This window comes from Patiria miniata, unplaced genomic scaffold (genome assembly GCF_015706575.1).
Source record: "Patiria miniata isolate m_02_andy unplaced genomic scaffold, ASM1570657v1 HiC_scaffold_20, whole genome shotgun sequence".
In the NCBI taxonomy this organism is placed as follows: domain Eukaryota; kingdom Metazoa; phylum Echinodermata; class Asteroidea; order Valvatida; family Asterinidae; genus Patiria; species Patiria miniata.
Window position 1 is genome coordinate 29,264,602 of NW_024037059.1, and position 22,056 is coordinate 29,286,657.

Here is a 22,056-nt window from a genome sequence, read left to right on the forward strand (position 1 = left end):
TCTTCATCAATTCAAACCCACTGCAACAACAAAAAGACTTGCTTTATCAGGCACACTGACTACTGGCTAGGCAACAGTTTTTCCGGAGCTATGCGTTTACACCTGGAACTGGCTTTCACTTGTAAAGGTGAGACAAATTTGAAGTACAGTATACTCCGGCTAAGTCGGCACTTTTGGGACCCGGCAGTTTGTGACGATTTACGGGAATGCTGACATCTGCTGTAAGTTGTCATTTTGCCAACTTACATGAATGGCCATTTTGCACATGTTTCATTGCAGTAATTGGCTTTGATTTACCCTGGTTTATCTCCTTAATGCTTGAGTTGATTTCAGCAAATTAATCCTCAAATTTTATCATCATCACGTTTGGGGTATTGATTGTTGATACCCCGAGTACAACATAGTAATACATGTACATGTATATGTACAGTTAGGAATTAAATGCTGCATGGTATTTACTGCATCATTCAATAAGATGACCCCCAAAATGGACAGAGCGCATGCGTACAGGACTAGGGTACTAATATTGATATGCTCACGATGCAGTAGTACACAGTGGAGCCCCTTGGCTTGGCACGAGCGGCGCTGTGCAGCGACCGCCCGATGCGTGCTTCAATCATGCGGGTCTAATTGCCAACCGCAGTACAGGACGTCGATGCCAATGCGTGATTTGTTGAATGCCGATTTACACAAAGGATTTTGTAATGCTCTTTATGGAAAGGGACCGAGACTCCGAGAGTAACACGACGACTTCAGCGAAATGGCGAATTGTCAAAGCCGACTAACAAATAAAAAAATTCAATGGAAATGAGCTACGGACAATCGGGACTTTAATCCGACGGCCGACTTGAGTGATTTGATGAGTTGTACGATGTCGACTTGGCCGGAGTTTACTGTACATCACTTGCAGATGGCACGCCTAAGGCTGTTCTTTGCATAATTTTAAAAACTCAACGGAATATCGTGTTACTGAATGTTGTTTCTTTTTTTCTTCTTCCAGCAATCCAGAGGACGTCCCATCTGGCGGTATTACTTTATTCGCCTGCGAGAATCTGGAGTATGAGTTGAGTCTGACCTGCCCGGACGGGAAATACATCAAGATACAAGATGCCTTCTGACAATGGTCGAACCCAGGTACATTAGATTAAAAAAAAGTGCAATTGTCATTTTGATCAAACCAGACTGAGTTTGGTATTTCTGCATGCAGCAGCAGCAATGATTTAATTACATTCATTCAATAATTTGAGCCTTAAATACATGATATAAACAAGCTTTATAGAACTATCATTACATCGTAAGAGCCTTTCCTTTATTTGAGTAAGAAATTCTTTATACAGAATTAAATGATAACCATTTCTGGATGTTGTTACCACGTTTTGTATCACATTTAATCCCACTGCTGTGTCGACTACCAGAAACGAAAAACCACAAAACTATATACGGAAAAACGGAAACGTGTTCAGGCTGGCGCTAGCAATGTCAATCTCTTAGAATTAACTGTTTAAGACTTTGAACAACATTGACTATACAATAATAACAAAACTTGACAACTACAGGTGTTAAAAGTGGAGTGTGTTCGTTGCTACTCGCAAGCATGAAGTGATCTAGCTTCAATCCAAACACATACACGTGCCACTCCCTATTTACATTAGCAGTCCTAAACCACAGAACTGTGTGCTCCGTAGACATGGGTCATATGGCGGCAGCCTGAGGCATCTTAATATGCCCTCGACTCGACCACGTTGTAGCCGCGTCCTTCGCAGTTCAGCTTCTCAGCTGCGAGTAAGAATGATTAGCCTCCCAAGCTATTATTATTATTATAATTTATAACACCCATGTTCTATTTGATACAGGTTGGCAGTTCGTCCCTCGTTTGCCCACATTCAAACGGATACGACGACACAACAACATGTCGCTCAACAGACACCCTGGACATTGTGAAGGCTTATTGCCAAGACCAACGTTCTTGCAGTCTTCCCGTAAGTAGATCGCACCTTGAACACACAGCTAAGTCTGTAATGCTCTTAATGTTCTTTAACTGCTTACACCTGTACTACATTGTATTACATTGTATCTATTCCCTGACGAATCCATGAAACCATACAGAACTTGGGCAGTTTGGGATAGTACAGGGAGTAACAGGCAGGGTGGTTTGGGGCAGTACAGGGAGTAGCAGGCAGGGCAGTTTGGAGCGGTACAGGAGTAACAGGCAGGGTGGTTTGGGCATAGGGAGTAACAGACGGGTGGCTTGGGGCAGTACAAGGAGTAACAAGCAGGGTGGTTTGGGCAGGAGAGGGAGTAGCAGGCAGGGTGGTTTGGGGCAGTACAGGGAGTAACAGACGGGTGGCTTGGGGCAGTACAGGGAGTAACAGGCAGGGTGGTTTGGGGCAAAAGAGGGAGTAGCAGGCAGGGTGGTTTGGGGCAGTACAGGGAGTAACAGGCAGGGCGGTTTGGGGCAGGAGAGGGAGTAGCAGGCAGGGTGGTTTGGGGCAGTACAGGGAGTAACAGGCAGGGCGGTTTGGGGCAGTACAGGGAGTAACAGGCAGGGTGGTTTGGGCATAGGGAGTAACAGACGGGTGGCTTGGGGCAGTACAGGGAGTAACAGGCAGGGTGGTTTGGGGCAAAAGAGGGAGTAGCAGGCAGGGTGGTTTGGGGCAGTACAGGGAGTAACAGGCAGGGCGGTTTGGGGCAGTACAGGGAGTAACAGGCAGGGTGGTTTGAGGCAGTACAGGGAGTAACAGACGGGTGGCCTGGGGCAGTACAGGGAGTAACAAGCAGGGTGGTTTGGGGCAGGAGAGGGAGTAACAAGCAGGGTGGTTTGGGGCAGGAGAGGGAGTAGCAGGCAGGGTGGTTTGAGGCAGTACAGGGAGTAACAGACGGGTGGTTTGGGGCAGTACAGGGAGTAACAAGCAGGGTGGTTTGGGGCAGGAGAGGGAGTAACAAGCAGGGTGGTTTGGGGCAGGAGAGCGAGTAGCAGGCAGGGTGGTTTGAGGCAGTACAGGGAGTAACAGACGGGTGGTTTGGGGCAGTACAGGGAGTAACAGGCGGGTGGCTTGGGGCAGGAGAGGGAGTAACAAGCAGGGTGGTTTGGGGCAGGAGAGGGTGGTTTGGGGCAGGAGAGGGAGTAGCAGGCAGGGTGGTTTGAGGCAGTACAGGGAGTAACAGACGGGTGGTTTGGGGCAGTACAGGGAGTAACAGGCAGGACGGTTTGGGGCAGTACAGGGAGTAACAAGCAGGGTGGTTTGGGGCAGGAGAGGGAGTAACAAGCAGGGTGGTTTGGGGCAGTACAGGGAGTAACAGGCAGGACGGTTTGGGGCAGTACAGGGAGTAACAGGCAGGGTGGTTTGGGGCAGTACAGGGAGTAACAGGCAGGACGGTTTGGGGCAGTACAGGGAGTAACAGGCAGGGTGGTTTGAGGCAGTACAGGGAGTAACAGGCGGGTGGCTTTGGGCAGTACAGGGAGTAACAAGCAGGGTGGTTTGGGGCAGGAGAGGGAGTAGCAGGCAGGGTGGTTTGAGGCAGTACAGGAAGTAACAGGCGGGTGGCTTGGGGCAGTACAGGGAGTAACAGGCAGGACGGTTTGGGGCAGTACAGGGAGTAACAGGCAGGGTGGTTTGGGGCAGTACAGGGAGTAACAGGCAGGACGGTTTGGGGCAGTACAGGGAGTAACAGGCAGGGTGGTTTGAGGCAGTACAGGGAGTAACAGACGGGTGGCTTGGGGCAGTTCAGGGAGTAACAGACAGGACGGTTTGGGGCAGTACAGGGAGTAACAGGCGGGTGGCTTGGGGCAGTACAGGGAGTAACAGGCAGGGCGGTTTGGGGCAGGAGAGGGATTAGCAGGCAGGGTGGTTTGGGGCAGTACAGGGAGTAACAGGCAGGACGGTTTGGGGCAGTACAGGGAGTAACAGGCAGGGTGGTTTGAGGCAGTACAGGGAGTAACAGGCAGGACGGTTTGGGGCAGTACAGGGAGTAACAGGCAGGGTGGTTTGAGGCAGTACAGGGAGTAACAGGCAGGACGGTTTGGGGCAGTACAGGGAGTAACAGGCAGGGTGGTTTGAGGCAGTACAGGGAGTAACAGGCAGAGCGGTTTGGGGCAGTACAGGGAGTAACAGACAGGGCGGTTCCGCGCGGTACTGAGAGTAATGGTACAGGGAGCATAGCGAAAATAATGCATGAATCGGATTACTTTTGATTGCAGACTGACCAGGAAGATTTAACATCAGACGATCCATGCAGCACCATCAAGACCAAATATGTAGAAGTCACATACAGCTGTGAAGGTTAGTTAGCAAAGGAGGGGTGAACTTGGCAATGGAGGTCCTTTTTCAGAGTTGTAATGACTCGAGTCAATGAGTCCCAACGGGTTATCGACTCGAGTCCCTCATTAGAAGACTTGACTCGACTCAAGTCAGAGCCTAAAACTAAATTGATCCCAAAACTGTACTAAATATACATGCAGTGACGTACGGTGCAAAGTTACTTATGTTCGCGTACTTCGCGTTACTGTCATAGTAATAATATCACAGACGCCTACCCCGTAGTCTTATAATGTAGCAAACAAACTACCACGTGTTTCCCGGAAGCAGACAATGCACGCATTTCCCAATTCTTGGTTTCATCATCGGTTGGGCGATTTCTTAAGCCCTTGATGGAACTAGACTAAATTTATGTTCTGCTTTGAATTTTTTTTTTATATACGTTTGTACAAAATCACACCAGTTTCGTATGTTTCAATTTGGTTTTGATGCTGTCAGCATAAGAAAGATTCCAGACCTGAAGTCAAACCAGAGATAAAACCGAATTTTACGTCTTGCCCACTGTTGCTGTGTGGATCTTAAACTTGTGATCTTTGTTTTAAATGTCCAGCAGAAATTGCCTATATTGGGTACCAATGCAGCATAAACTTCGTTTATATCTTCATAATAAACTGGTGCATTGTGGTCCTTCTTCCATTCTGTAATTTATAACATGGTGTTCAAATATTGGTGACTTGAATTGACTCGAGCATAAATTTATGATGAAGAAGCTCCCAGTTTTGGTAACAAATAGCGATTAGAGTTGCTATATCTAATTTATTTTAATACAAAGCTCGCCCTCCATTTACAACGATCAATGTTATGCACAGTATTAAACTAATCACTAATTGATGGCACGCATCGTTGGCCTAAATGTGACGTGCCAGTAATAAAGAGATTTCGTCTAATTGTGAAAAAAAATAATCGTACTTTTTTTTTCTTCCCTGGATTTTTTTTTCTACCACAAGAACACAATGAAGAGATTGACAAAGTGAAAATAAGCTATCATACCAGACTTTATTAAACACTGAAACATAACATGTAGTTGATGGGAATTCAGAAACGTGTACAGCATCAAGCAGTAAGGATTGCCCGACTTTCATATCTACCTTCCCTGAATGCAAATTAGTCACATGGCCCCAAGTTGGTGCCAAGTGGTGCCAAATACACACTGGCTTGCCATCACCCGGGATATTATTTAAATTTGGCGCACGCATCAAAGACGACATCAAAGAAAATTGTATTTACCATTTACCTTCACCAGAAGCAAGCTTCGTTGTCATGGTTACCATTTGTACCTTCTTTATTGTAAAGCCCACATGTATATGATGGAGTAAAAAGCGTATTCTTGAGATATTTGTACGAGTAAATGGATTACTGTGAAGTCCTTGGTGCGAAATATGAAGCTTTTTCAATGATGCCGAAACATCTCTTTTGATGCCCAGAATTCATTGTCAAAGCATAAGAATTTCATCAGATTTTCGTGTTATAAAATGCATATGCAAACCACAATCTAGTTCACTGTTGTTACCAAAATTGCCTGAAAAGTGAACAATTAACAGTTTCATATAGGGTGTGTTCGTATTAGCTCGCCCGGGTCGACACGAGTCAGCTTCGTGAGCAAAGTCACTGGTGAAAATACGTCACACGCATGCGTTGTTCATCCCTAGAAACGGACAAATATGGCAGCCGGACAGCGGGAATGTCAGGTGGACCCCAAAATCACCTTAATTTGAAGTCTAAAGGTAATTATTTATTAAGCTTGTTGCAAATTTAGAGGCTATTATTCCAGCCCAACTTTTTGAGATGTGCAATTGACTGAAAAGCAGAAAATCTCAAACTAAAACCCAATCCGAAATGGCCGTTTTTGTCTGCGGCTACGGCCATGACGGCCGTTCCTACGGGTGTCACGTGAGGATCGTGATGGCCCGCGGTTGAGCGTTCGATTAGCCCGGCTGTCGTTGCTAACCCATCTGCCTCTACCCGAGTCGATCCGGGTGAGCTACTCGAACGCACCCGTGATATTTTTAGGAGGTAAATGTGATACCTGCTTGAATCTTGATGATAACTGTGGATTTTATTGACAGTTTTGTTTAGCTCAGTCTGCAGCCACACATGTCAATCAAGTCACATGACTATTTCAGGTCATTCCATTGGCTGGAAATGATGTTTACAATTTACACCGTCATGCCATGTGATTTTGTAGATTATAATTCGATTTTCCTGATACATATCCATAGTGATGCGATGGTAAATTATACTTTAGCCCCAACCTAATCAGGTTTCATTGAGATTGTGTGATGTTTTCTTCACTAACCATGTTTTATGGTTTCAGAGTTGAATCTTTAGTTAAAAATGTTACTCGTGCTTCAATGCATTTACATTATAAATGGCACAAATTACCCTCAGTTAACATTTCTCTAAAGTTAATAACTTCCCTAATTATGGGTCGTAGAGACACGATCCTGGTGTCATTTGAAAGTTCATAATCATACTCCTTGGCTCATGGTCGATGATTCATCTAGGTCCTTTTGTCTTCACAAGTTGGAGGGAAAAGTGGATATTCGTAGTATTTAACTCAATTATTGGGGATTCAATTGCCAGTGAGATAACTTGCCACTTAGAAGTGCAGCTGTGGTGCTGGTCGTTTGCAGATGACGGCATGGGGTATCTCACATGTTACGTCATTCCATCCCAATGTTTCTGTTCGTGCACAATCTTCTCCGACGAAGTAATTATTAGGTTCAGCAGGCTCCACCCTCCAGTTTCTGTACTGCACATCAGTAGTGCCATCTCGACACACCCATGTACCTAGAGCATATATCAAAGAAAAGTAATAGTCGTTTTGATGCAATTTATTATTTGGTAAGTTAGAAGCATACTGAATTAATACAAGCATTCAAGCATTCTAATTCATGCAATTATTCTAATTCATGCAAGTATTCTAATTCATGCAAGTATTCTAATTCATGCAAGCATTCTAATTCATGCAAGCATTCTTGTATATGCAAGCATTCTAATTCATGCAAGTATTCTAATTCATGCAAGCATTCTAATTCATGCAAGTATTCTAATTCATGCAAGCATTCTTGTACATGCAAGCATTTTAATTCATGCAAGCATTCTAATTCATGCAAACATTCTAATCCATGCAAGCATTCTTGTACATGCAAGCATTCTAATTCATGCAAGCATTCTAATTCGTGCAAACATTCTAATTCGTGCAAACATTCTGAATTATAGCAATCATTATGAATTAATGCAAGCATGCTTCAAAATGCAAGCATTCTGATATATTACAAGCACTCTTAATTAATGCAAGCATTCTTTATTAATGCAAGCATTCTAAATTAACATTCTTCATTTATGCAAGCATTCGTAATTCATGCAAGCATTCTTAATTTTTGCAAGCACTCTTAATTAATGCAAGCACTCTTAATTCATGCAAACACTTTTAATTCGAGTATTTTTAATTATTGCAAGCACTCTTAAATATTGCAAGCGTTCTTAATGCAAGCATCCTTAATGACATTATTGTTAATTAATGCAACCAATCTTAATTAATGCAAGCATTCTTAATTAATGCAAATATTCTTCACTTATGCAAGCATTCGTAATTCATGCAAGCATTCGTAATTCATGCAAGCATTCGTAATTCATGCAAGCATTCGTAATTATTGCAAGCACTCTTATTTAATGCACGCCCTCTTATTCATGCCAACATTCTTAATTCAAGTATTTCTAATTATTGCAAGCACTTAAATATTGCAAGCATTCTTAATGATATTATTTTAATTAATGCAATCATTCTTAATTACTTCATGGGGGTGGACACCACTAGGCACTAGGGGTATTATTTATGATACAAATGTTCATCTTGTATGCAAACAACACGCTTCTAATACAGCAAGACGGTTCGTTTCACTGTTTGTGCTGTTCGTTCTCAACAGATTTAACACCAAAATATCCAAAAAAAATTAAAGTATTGAAAACTTGGACTGAACTGTATGGTATGCAAACCTTCAACTTGAAGATCATTGCAGTCGATCCAAAACCGACGACTGAAACGGCTCTGAAGGTACTCAGTTTCCTCCTGAGACTGTGGCATGACCAAGACACTTCCCATCTTGATGCACTCCTGTTTTGCCTCAGCCCATGGTAGATTCTCGCTGAGTTGCTTGTAGCATTTGTCACCCCACTGGCTCCAAGCAGGAGGACACGCCCCTCTAATGGAGGCCACACACCTCTCATTACCACCAGTGCATCTGATCATAAGACAAAGGCTTATCAAGCCTATGATGAGACGTTTTGGCGACATCATTTTCAGATGTCACCCCACTGGTGCTGAGTGTAGAAGTGAAGACACTGTCTCAAATCAGCTCCTCCCCTGTATTGATGCAGATAGCGCTTAGAGTTGCCTTTAATATTTTCTTTGACTTTCAGTCCGCCATTCACACAGCGGATCGATCGATGATGAGAAAAGCTAACCACTAACTGATGACACGCAACGTAATTTCCTTCAAGAGATTTCATCTCAGTCTTATTCTGACAACAAAAAAATAGACCCAATAGTTTCACGCTTCTTCTGTTTAACAGCACTTTTTCCTGGATTTTTTTCTACCCTAAGGACGTAATAAAGAGATTGATGGAATCGTAGTCTTAATTCAGATGTTGAAGTGTTATAGGCTGTCAGACCAGACTTTATTCAAGACTGAACATTGGATAATGGGAATACAGTTACATATGCTACATCAATTTACAATCAGAACTGAACAACATCCATCCTTAAATAAGACGACAAACACTTACAATAGTGAAATAAAACAGGTGCTTTGAAAAATACTTTGAATCTACTTCTTACAGAAATTGTTAATTAATTGTCTATAATTATTCAACCATCGGGGGGTTTTTTTGGAAGAAAAAAAAAAGTTTAAAAAATAGACACAAGTTCTATATATATTTTTACTTGGAAGATTAGTCTGGTGCTAATAAGCCTGTTATCGTTAACATCATTGGGATTGTCGACATGTCTTTAATTTTGTTCACGTACGGCATTCAGAGAGATTTTTAAAATGAGCTGACATCAGAACCAAGCCCGCTTTATAAACGACATTGTAATGGTTACCATTCGTACCGTCTTGCTGTTTGGGCCTGGGGCCTGCATGTATAACGGATTGCATACAGACGCTTTGCATAATGGTTTGTAAGTTAGAATTATTGTCTGCCCTTGAAATAAAAAACAAAGCTCTCAAATTTATCTTGAAACTACCACATCCAAAATGGCCTTTTAGTTGGTATCAGAAAAAAATATCTGCTTTTTTTCACAAAGAAAAAGGGAAGATGAATCAGAATTGTATATAAATACAGCAAATTGAGAATATAATTAACGTCTCATTTTGGTAGTTTTTGTTCATCATGTCATAATAATGCGCCAAGTGACACATTTTTGGAAATGTCCGTTAGTAGTTGGTTTGTAATTGGGCGAATCCGTGAATGGGTACTTTGATGCTCGCAAGCGTTGACACGACGCACACGCGCGCGCGGTTGCTGTTACTCGTATGTTCAGTGCGTGACATCACATAGCTACAATCGGCTGAATGAGAACGTGTCCCGAATGCAGATTTTGGAAGCAATTCAAAACATGACTTTGCAACTTTCGAATTGAAATCGAGGTCCTAGAATATTGTTTTCTCGGAATATACAGCATTCACAGAGCTAAGACTTCTTCAGGTTAGTTGTTCAGCACCCGTCTATAGATTTTGAGAACTTTTGTTGCTTCAAACGAAGAAATGTGCACAAATGACAAAATAATGATCTACTCTACCTTCAAGATCTAAATTGTATCCTATTTGTTTCCGTCTGTCAGCTGTTTATGAATTGATTTAAACATTAAAAATTGAAAGAAAAATAGAAACACTTAATGAGAAGCTATTATTATTGGGGGTGGTGGGGGGTCTGTGGGTTTTATTGCTTTAACACAATTGTATCGCAGATAAGCCAATACGTCATGTTTGTGTAGTATTCAGCTATGTTTACTGTCCGATTTCTGGCAAAGATAAGCTGATGTGAATAGCTGAAATCATCTGTCAAAAACATAAATGCAGTTTTGTTTTGATACCTAATCATGGTGTATGCGCCGAGAACGATCCGGACGTAGTATTTTCTTTGCTGTAAATGTCGCGTGTGTGATCTCGATAAACAATAATGCGCAGGCGCGGATCCAGAGGGGGGGGGGGTTCAAGTGGTTAGGGGGTCACCCCCCCCCCCCCACAGCTTGGACTCGATTTGTTTCATAAAAAATACATAAAAACAATCATGTGAACCCCCCCCCCCCCCGCTCCGACACCCGAAAATAATTATACTGGTAATAAAGTCCGCCTGTGCCCAAAATTCGGAGAGAGCCAGCTGTGTTTAATACGGGGGTATTTGTACACTATTCTATGATATAGTGTTAATGATGGTCGGATTTGAACAGCGCCCCCATTGAAAGTATAGTACGAGGCCCCCCCATCTGATTGATTGCAGTAACACTAGTTAAAGACCCCGGTGAGATGCAGTAGTTCAGCCCTCAACGTTGGAGCACTATTTTCATGACGCTCTTCTGGAGCTAGTTCGACACCTAGAAATCACTTCACGCTTTGGGGATTTGGCTGAACCGATGCTTCGCCTTGTCTACTCTAAGTGCGAATGCGAACCTACGTTGTTCAATCTTCTTGACTTCTTAGTTCTTTGATTCTGCTTGCTTGAGTTCTGTCTCTCATGTTTATACATCTTGCTTGCTTAATTGATATGCTTTCTGAAGCTGTCATTAATGGTGCTGTTTCTTTTGTTGAAGCCAATTATAATAGCACGCAGATGAACTCGTTACCATACTTTGGTGATTCTAATTTAGAAGTAAACATTTAAATGCTAAAATGTACTAAACCTCGTTGTTGATCAATTTTAATCAAATCTCGTTGTCGTCGGTAGATTTGTATTTAAAATTGCAGCTGTGGTGCTGGGCGTTTGCAGATAACGGGAGCGCGATCCTCACATTTGACATCATTCCAAACGCCACTATCTGTCACCACCGCACAGTCTTCTCTGTGGCCGTTGTTAGGTTCACCCCGCCCCCAGTCGGTGTACACCACATCGGTAGTACCATCAGTATAATCATGTGAACCCCCCCCCCCTCCGCCCCCACGCCCTAAAATATTTATACTGGTAATAATGTCCGCCTGTGCCCAAAATTCGGAGAGAGCCAGCTGTGTTTAATACGGGGGTATTTGTACTCTATTCTATGATATAGTGTTAATAATGGTCGGATTTGAACAGCGCCCCCATTGAAAGTATAGTACGAGGCCCACCATCTGATTGATTGCAGTAACACTAGTTAAAGACCCCGGTGAGATGCAGTAGTTCAGCCCTCAACGTTGGAGCACTATTTTCATGACGCTCTTCTGGAGCTAGTTCGACACCTAGAAATCACTTCACGCTTTGGGGATTTGGCTGAACCGATGCTTCGCCTTGTCTACTCTAAGTGCGAATGCGAACCTACGTTGTTCAATCTTCTTGACTTCTTTGATTCTGCTTGCTTGAGTTCTGTCTCTCATGTTTATACATCTTGCTTGCTTAATTGATATGCTTTCTGAAGCTGTCATTAATGGTGCTGTTTCTTTTGTTGAAGCCAATTAATGGCACACAGATGAACTCGTTACCATACTTTGGTGATTCTAATTTAGAAGTAAACATTTAAATGCTAAAATGTACTAAACCTCGTTGTTGATCAATTTTAATGAAATCTAGTTGTCGTCGGTAGATTTGTATTTAAAATTGCAGCTGTGGTGCTGGGCGTTTGCAGATAACGGGAGCGCGATCCTCACATTTGACATCATTCCAAACGCCACTATCTGTCACCACCGCACAGTCTTCTCTGTGGCCGTTGTTAGGTTCACCCCGCCCCCAGTCGGTGTACACCACATCGGTAGTACCATCCCGACACTCCCACGAACCTAGTATGCACAACACGGAGAATAATCCAATCAATATCGCTTATTGAAGAAAGTGAAGATTATTTTTTCGAATGATTGTTCGAATTTCAGATTTGTTTTTCGTGAAATTACAGAAAACTACTCACAAAAAAATGAGCACTGCGAAACTTACTGTTGGAGTCTTCAAAATACTCTGAACATCTTTAAAACAATGTCTCTTTCCATAAACTTTTGAAGTAAATCAGTCAGAATTAATAAACGTCTCAGTTACGAAAACAGTTTTTTAAATAGATATTTTATCTTCATCTTAGTTTTTGCTGTAACATTTTCAACGACTTCATTTAAATATGTGATTAATTTCTAAACATGATCATTTTCGTTTTCTTTGAGCCAGCCTAAGTGATAATGAGTAAACAAGGCATATACAGTGGCGCACCCAGGATTTGGTTTTGGGGGGCTCACAGTTTAGAAGTTAAATTTTGTCAAAAAAATTTGGCCAAAATTTTGGGCCGCAGAAAAAAATTGGTGTTTTTTTGTGGGGGCTGACTATTTTGACGTTGGTGGCGCCACTTACACCCCTATTATACTACTCGAAAATAGGCCACATACATATCACCAAGGTCAAATCGAGGAACTAACACAAAAAAATTACCAGAAAAAAATTGACAACCTCTAGGGGGGCTCAAGCCCCCGAGCGCCCCCCCCCCCTTGGGTGCGCCACTGGGCATCTTTTATGACAAACCTTCCAGATCGTTACAGTCGATCCAAAACCAGATGCTTAGGTTCTCCCGAAGGAATTCAGTTTCCTCCTGAGACTGTGGCATGACCAAGACACTTCCTATCTTGATGCACTCCTGTTTTGCCTCAGCCCATGGTAGATTCTCGCTGAGTTGCTTGTAGCATTTGTCAACCCACTGGCTCCAAGCAGGAGGACACGCCCCTCTAATGGAGGCCCCACACCTCTCATTACCACCAGTGCATCTGATCATAAGACAAAGGCTTATCAAGCCACAGGTGTAACGTTTAGGCAACATCATTTAAACTGTTACCAGACTCGTTCCGAGTGTAGACCCTTTCTCCCACACCCTCAATTGCCCCTAAGATGCCAATATCCCAATTGTCTTCACCGCTATGGTCATGGCCTCGTGGTTTATATTAAACGCTGCATCACAAAAAAGAATTTCGTACTCGGCGAGTATAATGTAGCTCATTTGTTTTAATAGCTTTTCCTGAGTTGCATATTATTTCTGGCCTTCACAAGCGCCATCCATCCGAAGCTTTACATTTTCATCAAATTTGTATTTACCGTAGTTACCATGACAACGATCTGTGTACAGTTGCCAAAAAAAATACATTTTTAATCAGGAGGGAGATGATTTATTGGCAAATTCTGTAATTGACTGCAGTCCTGTGGCTTCTATGAATAGAGTACGCAGCTTTACAAAACAGATTCTGTTTATAGTGTGGTTGTTGTTTTTTTTTTGTTTTTTTTAGGGCAGTGAGCATGTTTTCCGGAACGAAGTCGGTTGTTTCTCTATGTGTTATTTTGTTATTTTCAAATTGGCAGTAGCTTTCAGAGTTTTGAATTAGTTCAAGAATGTGTTTTTATAATTTTGTCCGCGATTTTGGGGGACAAATTGGCACTAGCTGGCGGAGTTATGATTCGGAAAACGGGCAGATTTCTAGATTTCTAGTTGGCAAAAGTGTGCGGGTAAGATACCAAAACAAAAAGTAAAACAGACGAGCTTCAAATTCATTAAAACGGGTATTTCTTCCTATGCAAAAGGAATGTGTTGCTTTTATTCCAGGAACATTGACTTTCATTCGGATTGTATTTGTCGCGTGTAAAGACTTTATTGTTTCGGTCAATTTTTTTTTTATATTAGTTGATTCCCAAGTGTTTTAATGCCCGAGTGTTTTATTTTTCAATGAACGTTGACTTTCATTCGGATTGTATTTTTCGGCGTAACTTCGTATCTCCCAAAGTTACAGCAGATTGACAATCTATAAATGGATAAATAGCTCAAATTCCCCCAAACTATCAATGTGTATTCCAAGTAGGTCATGTTGCATTGCATTTCAATGAAGGATTTTAAAACAGTTGCCGAACTAAAGTTTTTCCATGCAGTACTCACTAGACGCCCCAGCATCGCAATCAATGTCAGACTTTCTATTTTCACTTTTCCATCCGTGGCGTTTTCTGAGCTGAATTTGCATCTATTTGGGAGGAATTATTACATTATAACGCTATCCGTGAATTGCCATTCGCATGCACCGGACCTGTCTTTTCCCATAAATAAAAGAGGAATTGGAGCCCGATACGAACATGAAAAAAAGGCTCCTCCATGCAGACATTTCTCGGCGGTGGTGCACTGTACCCCGACTCGTTTACGTGAAAAAACGATACGGGCCTTCGGGACGCCCGTCTGTTAAAACTGATAATGTAATAACCAACGGATAACGTATCAACAGCCGATAATGTCACACGTTATACATGTATGTGTAGGAATTTTGTCACCAATAAAACCGAGGGTTTGTGCTAATGATTACCAAAAAGACACAGAAGGCCATAGACAGGAATCCAATTAGTTAATGATTGGTGGGATAATAAAGTAGCAATTATGAGCAAAGTATGCAATTACTCAAAGGTTTCACTCTTTGTCAAGTAATTTGGTACGTGCTCGGCGAGGCGTTTATCATTTATAATAAAATGGTGGCTAATTCCTTTCGATGGGAAACTGTTTAACCTTGCATTAGTGTAGACTTGATGACAAGTCGTTTGATAGTGGTATTTTGTCCGCGAACTTCAGTCGAACATAATCGGCCGCCGGTTGCGACAAATCTAACGACTTGACGATTGCGTTCTCGCACTGTTGCGCAAGCAGCGTAATGCGTATGCAGTGCGCTTTTGCGGTGAGATCCAATCAGGCTGGCAGACGGCTTTAATTCCACATTTTGTTTGTATTTTGTTCGACGGTTTCTCGTGAATATATCAGTGTAAATGATGTGCTGGTGTTGCTAATCGGTATGCGCTGCCACTCAGTACGATGTTAAACAATAAAGACGTATTAAAGGGCCGCTAAGTCCTGAAATCCCCGACAATTTCTTGTTATGAATTGTTTACTTATCCTATTTCATTGCAAACATCTGGTTGAAAGGAAACCAACCTAAAATGTTCTATCCTGCAAAATGTATTATTGCATTCAGTCGTCGTTTGTATTTGGTGTGGCTATGGCAACGATGATTACTGTAGCCATGGTAACGCACTGAAACACTGTTGACGAGTGCGACACGTTGCTCATATTGCTGTTCCATAGCGCGGAGTTGTCATTTCGAGCCAGCCAGTGATTCTCGCCGTTTCACAGCCAAGTCCGGTCGCAGAAATATTGACACTTTGTAAACTTGAGTGACTGAAAAGCGAAGGTTTCGAATTGTTCGCTCATCATGGCGTTCATGTCCGAATTCTTTGCCATTGTGGTTGCCGTTTTATCGATGAGGGCCCTCTCTGAGTCAAATTTCTGCCCGTCTCGGTCCCCTGTCAAATCCTCTTGCCCGCCAGAGTGGCAACTGTGGGGGAGCGCGTGCTATCGCCTCACTTCCTCAACGTACAATTGGGATGACGCCAAGACAGCTTGTCAAGACGTGGGAGGCAAGATGGCCGCTCCTCGCTCGCTCGAGGAACTGAACTTCATGGCAGAACTGGCACGAAAGGTGGACAGTCAATACAGGGCCTGGATTGCTTGCAATGACAAAGAGGTTGAAGGAGCTTGGGAGTGTGACGGTCAGGAAGGAGGCGAGCCCTTCTTGGTATGGGCTGATGGGCAACCAAATAGTTGGGGCGGCAATCAAGATTGTGCTAAGTTAGCCGCACGTTTTAATGACACGATGGATGATGCACGATGTGAGAGTCCATGGAGGGCTTTTTGTGTTCGTCATGCAGCTTGCACTCATCTCCCAACCCAACCCCGTCGATACTGCCTCTCTACCGACACTCACGGCCGCATTCTCAACTCAACCTGCCTCCTCGACCACAACATCCGGGAGTTTATCACTGAGGGTTTGGTTGCCTGTGGCTCGGCCTGCGCCAATGAGTCAGGATGTCGCTCCTTCAACATCAAGAAAACAAAAGAAGGGAAGAAAGTATGCCAGCTGAACAACAGCACAAGCTCCGAAGTTAAGGACAAGTTTCAGAAGACCGATTACTTCTGTATGTACTCTGAGGTGTGCGTTGGTTAATCAGTGACTGGAACCGAAAAGATGCACTCTACAAACTTAAACTTGCAAACTGACTAAAAACAATTCGAATTTGGTTCTTGAAAACCGGATTACAAAATATTCGCAAGACATTTGTTCTTAATATTAAGATCACGTGGCATTTCTTTCTTTCTTTCCTTTTTTTGTTCTGAAGAGGAAAAAAAGCTTGGGATATACTTTGAGGTAAAGAAGATGAATATTTTGTTCTTTTTGCGAACACGACAAGGATTGGATTGAAAGCGTTTTGAACTGATGAAAATCGTTGGAAGGTTTTTCCCCCGCAAATTACATAACAACTTTGAAGCGTTAATGCATTGTACATTCGCAGGTAGTTCTAGTTTTTGCAATGTTTGCATTTTTTCAGCAACAAAAATATAAGATCGATTAGGCCAAAAAAAAAATAAGTCGGTCTCTGGTCAGCGCGCGCGTCGATTTTAATCATGCGCGTCGATCTTTTTTTCCCCCAAAATGTTCCGCGGTAGCTCCAACAGCGCCCTCTATTGCCGCACCTCCTCATTTTTTTTTTTTACCAAAGAGCACCAAGGAATGGGAAATTGCACCAAGGCAAATGATCGAGAGCACCAAGGCAAATTATGGAGGAAACCAATGTACATGAGGACACCAAAAAAGCAAAAAAATACCCCACCTTGTCTGTTCAATCCAAGCTTGAAAAAAAAAAGCGGCGTCCCCGCGTCAATTCCGGAACTTTGGTCTGACTAGAGACCGAATGGCTTTTTTTTTGGCCTTAAATCGGTGATTTAATATTTCTTAAATTATTACCATCGTGCTTTTCTTTATTTACACAAACTGAAGGAATTTTAAATCACTCACGTGTATCATTAACAGTCCTTTCAATTATGGCTGCCCCAATGGTTTTGAAAACTGAATTGTATCAGTTTGGAAGCGAATTAGAATTTCTCAAGTTGCCCAATGTGTTCAAATCACATTTATTTGAAAATTTCAAAACGATGGCATGAAAACATGTCTACAGTCCATTCATTTGAATTCACATTTGTTTGCGCAACGATGAATCTGTACCCTAGTTGCTTTGTAAAATTTCATTTTTCGAATAAATTAATTATTGGTGTTGTAGGTAAAGGAAAAATAACTCTCACAATATTTTTCTTTGTGATATATTGATTGGGATTTTATAACAACTTTAAGCAATCTAACTTCATAACAGGAACCGGGGAGGGGTGGGCATACACCTGTCACAATATGTGACAGTGGGGTACCCCCATGTCCGTATAATATACACACCCTAGACTATTGCTGTGACCCCCCCCCCCCGATATCTCCAAAGAATTCCTGAGATTCTGGTAACACAATGACCAACACAAAAGACGGGGGGAGGGGGTCCCTCTGTCACATATCTTGCTACATAATTGTGCGTGGTCAGGTGACCTGCACGTGACTGTGATGGAATGAACCGACATGCACCGACCTGAAACTAATGTTTCAACTTGGATAAGCGGGAATCATGGGTCGAGTGAGGGTTAAGGGTAGCATCGATTTAAAACAGGGGTCTTCACAACCTCGTCCCCAGGGTGTCGAACAGAACGCGCCCATCACTACCTGCTCTCTCACCCTGGTATTGGATCATTTGCATGTGCAAGATTTTTGAACACGTATGCAAATGAGGAACAGTCTGGTGCCTGGATATGCGTTACATAAGCACTCCTGTTTTGCCTCAGCACATGGTAGTTTCCCGCTGAGTTTCTTGTAGCATTTGTCACCCCACTGGCTCCAAGCAGGAGGACACGCCCCTCTAATGGAGGCCCCACACCTCTCATTACCACCAGTGCATCTGATTATAAGACAAAGGCTTATCAAGCCACAGGTGTCACGTTTAGGCAACATCATTTAAACAGTTACCAGACTCGTTCCGAGTGTAGACCCTTTCTCCCACACCCTCAATTGCCCCTAAGATGCCAATATCCCAATTGTCTTCACCGCTATGGTCATGGCCTCGTGGTTTATATTAAACGCTGCATCACAAAAAAGAATTTCGTACTCGGCGAGTATAATGTAGCTCATTTGTTTTAATAGCTTTTCCTGAGTTGCATATTATTTCTGGCCTTCACAAGCGCCATCCATCCGAAGCTTTACATTTTCATCAAATTTGTATTTACCGTAGTTACCATGACAACGATCTGTGTACAGTTGCCAAAAAAACACATTTTTAATCAGGAGGGAGATGATTTATTGGCAAATTCTGTAATTGACTGCAGTCCTGTGGCTTCTATGAGTACGCAGCTTTACAAAACAGATTCTGTTTATAGTGTGGTTGTTGTTTTTTTTTGTTTTTTTTAGGGCAGTGAGCATGTTTTCCGGAACGAAGTCGGTTGTTTCTCTATGTGTTATTTTGTTATTTTCAAATTGGCAGTAGCTTTCAGAGTTTTGAATTAGTTCAAGAATGTGTTTTTATAATTTTGTCCGCGATTTTGGGGGACAAATTGGCACTAGCTGGCGGAGTTATGATTCGGAAAACGGGCAGATTTCTAGATTTCTAGTTGGCAAAAGTGTGCGGGTAAGATACCAAACAAAAAGTAAAACAGACGAACTTCAAATTCATTAAAACGGGTATTTCTTCCTATGCAAAAGGAATGTGTTGCTTTTATACCAGGAACATTGACTTTCATTCGGATTGTATTTGTCGCGTGTAAAAGACTTTATTGTTTCTGTCAATTTTTTTTTATATTAGTTGATGATTTCTCATGAAATTAAATTTCAAAATATAAAATATCATGAGAAATCACCTGGTATTTCTCGGGTTATTGCTAGAGAATTTTTTCCCAAGTGTTTTAATGCCCGAGTGTTTTATTTTTCAATGAACGTTGACTTTCATTCGGATTGTATTTTTCGGCGTAAACATCGTATCTCCCAAAGTTACAGCAGATTGACAATCTATAAATGGATAAATAGCTCAAATTCCCCAAACTATTAATGTGTATTCCAAGTAGGTCATGTTGCATTGCATTTCAATGAAGGATTTTAAAACAGTTGCCGAACTAAAGTTTTTTCCATGCAGTACTCACTAGACGCCCCAGCATCGCAATCAATGTCAGACTTTCTATTTTCACTTTTCCATCCGTGGCGTTTTCTGAGCTGAATTTGCATCTATTTGGGAGGAATTATTACATTATAACGCTATCCGTGAATTGCCATTCGCATGCACCGGACCTGTCTTTTCCCATAAATAAAAGAGGAATTGGAGCCCGATACGAACATGAAAAAAGGCTCCTCCATGCAGACATTTCTCGGCGGTGGTGCACTGTACCCCGACTCGTTTACGTGAAAAAACGATACGGGCCTTCGGGACGCCCGTCTGTTAAAACTGATAATGTAATAACCAACGGATAACGTATCAACAGCCGATAATGTCACACGTTATACATGTATGTGTAGGAATTTTGTCACCAATAAAACCGAGGGTTTGTGCTAATGATTACCAAAAAGACACAGAAGGCCATAGACAGGAATCCAATTAGTTAATGATTGGTGGGATAATAAAGTAGCAATTATGAGCAAAGTATGCAATTACTCAAAGGTTTCACTCTTTGTCAAGTAATTTGGTACGTGCTCGGCGAGGCGTTTATCATTTATAATAAAATGGTGGCTAATTCCTTTCGATGGGAAACTGTTTAACCTTGCATTAGTGTAGACTTGATGACAAGTCGTTTGATAGTGGTATTTTGTCCGCGAACTTCAGTCGAACATAATCGGCCGCCGGTTGCGACAAATCTAACGACTTGACGATTGCGTTCTCGCACTGTTGCGCAAGCAGCGTAATGCGTATGCAGTGCGCTTTTGCGGTGAGATCCAATCAGGCTGGCAGACGGCTTTAATTCCAAATTTTGTTTGTATTTTGTTCGACGGTTTCTCGTGAATATTTCAGTGTAAATGATGTGCTGGTGTTGCTAATCGGTATGCGCTGCCACTCAGTACGGTGTTAAACAATAAAGACGTATTAAAGGGCCGCTAAGTCCTGAAATCCCCGACAATTTCTTGTTATGAATTGTTTACTTATCCTATTTCATTGCAAACATCTGGTTGAAAGGAAACCAACCTAAAATGTTCTATCCTGCAAAATGTATTATTGCATTCAGTCGTCGTTTGTATTTGGTGTGGCTATGGCAACGATGATTACTGTAGCCATGGTAACGCACTGAAACACTGTTGACGAGTGCGACACGTTGCTCATATTGCTGTTCCACAGCGCGGAGTTGTCATTTCGAGCCAGCCAGTGATTCTCGCCGTTTCACAGCCAAGTCCGGTCGCAGAAATATTGACACTTTGTAAACTTGAGTGACTGAAAAGCGAACGTTCCGAATTGTCCGCTCATCATGGCGTTTATGTCCGAATTCTTTGCCATTGTGGTTGCCGTTTTATCGATGAGGGCCCTCTCTGAGTCAAATTTCTGCCCCTCTCGGTCCCCTGTCAAATCCTCTTGCCCACCAGAGTGGCAACTGTGGGGGAGCGCGTGCTATCGCCTCACTTCCTCAACGTACAATTGGGATGACGCCAAGACAGCTTGTCAAGACGTGGGAGGCAAGATGGCCGCTCCTCGCTCGCTCGAGGAACTGAACTTCATGGCAGAACTGGCACGAAAGGTGGACAGTCAATACAGGGCCTGGATTGCTTGCAATGACAAAGAGGTTGAAGGAGCTTGGGAGTGTGACGGTCAGGAAGGAGGCGAGCCCTTCTTGGTATGGGCTGATGGGCAACCAAATAGTTGGGGCGGCAATCAAGATTGTGCTAAGTTAGCCGCACGTTTTAATGACAGGATGGATGATGCACGATGTGAGAGTCCGTGGAGGGCTTTTTGTGTTCGTCATGCAGCTTGCACTCATCTCCCAACCCAACCCCGTCGATACTGCCTCTCTACCGACACTCACGGCCGCATTCTCAACTCAACCTGCCTCCTCGACCACAACATCCGGGAGTTTATCACTGAGGGTTTGGTTGCCTGTGGCTCGGCCTGCGCCAATGAGTCAGGATGTCGCTCCTTCAACATCAAGAAAACAAAAGAAGGGAAGAAAGTATGCCAGCTGAACAACAGCACAAGCTCCGAAGTTAAGGACAAGTTTCAGAAGACCGATTACTTCTGTATATACTCTGAGGTGTGCGTTGGTTAATCAGTGACTGGAACCGAAAAGATGCACTCTACAAACTTAAACTTGCAAACTGACTAAAAACAATTCGAATTTGGTTCTTGAAAACCGGATTACAAAATATTCGCAAGACATTTGTTCTTAATATTAAGATCACGTGGCATTTCTTTCTTTCTTTCCTTTTTTTGTTCTGAAGAGGAAAAAAAGCTTGGGATATACTTTGAGGTAAAGAAGATGAATATTTTGTTCTTTTTGCGAACACGACAAGGATTGGATTGAAAGCGTTTTGAACTGATGAAAATCGTTGGAAGGTTTTTCCCCCGCAAATTACATAACAACTTTGAAGCGTTAATGCATTGTACATTCGCAGGTAGTTCTAGTTTTTGCAATGTTTGCATTTTTTCAGCAACAAAAATATAAGAT

General features: G+C 42.5%; 2 protein-coding genes across 2 annotated transcripts; both read left to right on the forward strand.

Moving 5' to 3' along the window:
• The first annotated feature begins 15,565 nt into the window (after nucleotides 1-15,565).
• LOC119729092 (C-type lectin mannose-binding isoform-like) lies at nucleotides 15,566-16,901 on the forward strand. The gene has a single exon (XM_038201600.1). It carries the CDS (start codon nucleotides 15,710-15,712, stop codon nucleotides 16,499-16,501), a length of 792 nt encoding a protein of 263 aa, XP_038057528.1. The 5' UTR covers nucleotides 15,566-15,709; the 3' UTR covers nucleotides 16,502-16,901.
• Nucleotides 16,902-20,636: 3,735 nt separating this feature from the next.
• Nucleotides 20,637-22,056, forward strand: LOC119729311 (C-type lectin mannose-binding isoform-like). The gene has a single exon (XM_038201933.1). The coding sequence runs from the start codon at nucleotides 20,866-20,868 to the stop codon at nucleotides 21,655-21,657; it is 792 nt and encodes a 263-aa protein (XP_038057861.1). The 5' UTR covers nucleotides 20,637-20,865; the 3' UTR covers nucleotides 21,658-22,056.